General features: G+C 48.2%; 1 protein-coding gene across 2 annotated transcripts; it reads right to left on the reverse strand.

Moving 5' to 3' along the window:
- Positions 1-10: 10 nt before the first annotated feature.
- On the reverse strand, positions 11-2,002 carry BEAF-32 (Boundary element-associated factor of 32kD). 2 transcript variants are annotated; one of them, XM_017138339.3, is made up of 2 exons: positions 1,759-2,002; positions 11-852 (listed from the first exon to the last, which is right to left on the reverse strand). In XM_017138339.3, exons 1-2 carry the CDS (start codon positions 2,000-2,002, stop codon positions 245-247), a joined length of 852 nt encoding a protein of 283 aa, XP_016993828.1. In that variant the 3' UTR covers positions 11-244. The 2 variants fall into 2 exon arrangements, with proteins under 2 accessions (XP_016993828.1, XP_016993829.1); XM_017138340.3 differs by lacking the exon at positions 1,759-2,002 and adding an exon at positions 1,001-1,352.
- Between the last annotated feature and the right edge of the window lie 505 nt (positions 2,003-2,507).

Raw genomic sequence — 2,507 nt, forward strand, 5'->3', positions numbered from 1 at the left:
TGATACCGCCTTTTTCTTACTACGTCATACAGCTTTATTTCGGGAAAAATGATTTGTGGAAAATAAGTTGAATAATCAAAGTATTTGCACTTGATAAAAGAGCATAAATTAATAATTGAATACATAACGTATGTATATAGTTATTTAACCTAATCGAAGGCATGCAGAGACGCCCAGTTGTTTCTGTTCTGTTCCTTTTATTTATTCGCTTCCTTAATCCTCTGGGTAAATGTAAATGGGGTGCCTACTCATCCTTGGCGGGCGCCGAGTCCTCGCTCTCCTTGAACAGAAGCTCCTGGATCTTGGAGCGCACGTACATCTTGCGATTAAGCGACAGCTGCCGCATGACGGGCACCAAACTAAGGGCGAAGTAGTAGTCGTCGTCCTTGGTGTGCTCCTCGTGATTCTGCTGGATAATGTAGCTGAGCTGCTCGCTAACCGTGGTCAGTCGGTCGATGGAAGTCTCCAGGTTGTTCTTTAGCTGCTTGGCCGAGTTGTTAGTGGACGTGGAGGCGACCACGGTGGCCTGAACAGTCGAACCGCCTGCACTTTGCCTGCTGCCCCCGGCGGCGGTGGCGGTGGAGCCACTGATCAGGGTGACCTGCTTTTCGCCGTGCTCCAGCCCATGCTCGTCCTCCATCACATGGATGGGACTGTAGCACAGGGGATCCTCGCTGTAGATAATGTCCTTGATGTCCTCGCCGATCTCATCGTTCTGCTCGTACTCCTCCCACTTCTGCGGCAGGGCACCCGACTCGCCCAGATAGCTGGCGACGTTGGACTCGATCTTCGGCTTGGCCACGCGCAGCGGCTCCCTCAGCGTCTTGGCCTTGGTAATCCGCACGGTTTTCTCTGTAAGCCAAAGGATGGGAGATGGGCATTACGATACATATTGGTACAGCTGCCGAATAATAACAAATATCAACGATAGTTTCCCGCCGTCCCAAGGGGTCGATAGCCCGCCATAAGAGGAACACTGCCAGGTGAGTTTTAGGATTACCTTTCTTGATGATCGGGATCATGCGCGCCTGGGGACGCTGCTGCACCGGGCTGACCAGGACCTCGTCGCTGTGCTTGTGCCGCAGATGCGTCCACAAATTGGTCGTATTGTTGCCCTTCAAATTGCTGGCCATGCCACCACGCGATATATTGTTGCCGCAGTAGCGGCATATCGCAAAGTTCTCGCACTCCTCGTTGATATCGTAGTGCTGCCACACATTGCTCACGCGACCCTTGGGCATTTTTAATAGCTTTTCTTTAGGTAATTACTGAGTGAAAAGGAATTTTCTCCACGAAATTGTCTTTTTGCGATATTATAAATCGGGCCAGTGTTGTCAAGTGCGCGCTGCGGCAGTGTTGCGCAGCGTCCGCGCATAGGGGTGAAAAAACAAAGGCCGCACGACAAAAAAAAGGTGAAAAACAAAAATAAAAGGGGTTTTTTTTGGAATAAAAAGGGGAATTAATAGATAGATGGGTAACAAATTTTGAAAATATAATTTTTTCTAGTAAGAATGGCCATAAATCCCAGTTAGAACACTTATCTAGCAAACACTGGCTGAGGGAAATTTCGGTATCTGTACTATTTTTCAGGAGTTCCCCTTAGGGGGTTTTAGTTTTTCCCGCGCCAAAATGGAGCAGCCTTCTGCCGATGACCCGTGGATTTATCGCGATGATCCGTGCTCGGTTTCTACGGCACGGAGCACGCGTGGCAATGGTTTTCGGAAGGGCGTGCGTGAGGTTTTCAGATCCCGAACTTACCGTTACTGCTGTTCGAGTGGAGGCACCGGTGGCGCAGCAGGGATCCCGTCCCGGTTTTGCCGCTGTAGGAGAGCAGGTCGCCGCAGGTCTTGCAGCAGGCGTAGGGCTCGATGTGATCGTCGCACTGGACGAGATTGAAAAACCTCCAGACGCAGCTTTTCGTGTTCCGGGGCTCCACCAGTTTGCAGCGCTTGTCCCCGGATTTGAGGAGGCTGCGCAGTTCGGACTTCTTCTCCACATGCATAATGGTCGGATCGGCTGGTGGTGATTTGGAAATTGGTTTGGCGAATCCAAAACAAATCCAAATTATAAAATCCACACAAATACAACCAAACTCACGAAAATTCAGTCACGCACAAAACAGTGTTGGAAAGCGGGAGCGGGCAGGGTGCAATGAGTGCAAGGTGGGCGAAGGTTTTTGTTTTTAATTTCTTAGAAATGGTTTTAATTAAGTTTCTTAGTTATTTAATTTATTTTACAATTTTTTTTTCTAATTTATTTTATTTAAAAGTTTAAAATTAGCTGGTAATGACAGTTACCGATAACCTTTAGTAAGCAGTTATCGATTAACCAATTGAGTCAGAATCATTTTACGAATCATTTGTTTTTTTTTTCGAATTCTAGTTAACTAGCTAAGCAAAATGTCGCGGGCTTCCTACAGCCAGGACTACATCAAGGCCCAAATAGATGCCGGCGTCCTGCGCTTCAGCAACAAGCGCAGTCGCAGCAAAGTGTGGGACGTCTTCGCC

This window comes from Drosophila takahashii, chromosome 2R, assembly GCF_030179915.1.
Source record: "Drosophila takahashii strain IR98-3 E-12201 chromosome 2R, DtakHiC1v2, whole genome shotgun sequence".
NCBI lineage: Eukaryota > Metazoa > Arthropoda > Insecta > Diptera > Drosophilidae > Drosophila > Drosophila takahashii.

What these genes read in the sequence shown, in the direction of transcription:
- BEAF-32 (XM_017138339.3), bottom strand. Translation starts at nt 2,002, where the DNA reads ATGCATGTGGAGAAGAAGTCCGAACTGCGCAGCCTCCTCAAATCCGGG. An exon ending in CCACTCGAACAGCAGTAACG is followed by an intron (nt 853 to 1,758) that starts GTAAGTTCGGGA and finishes TTTGGCTTACAG; the next exon opens with AGAAAACCGTGCGGATTACC.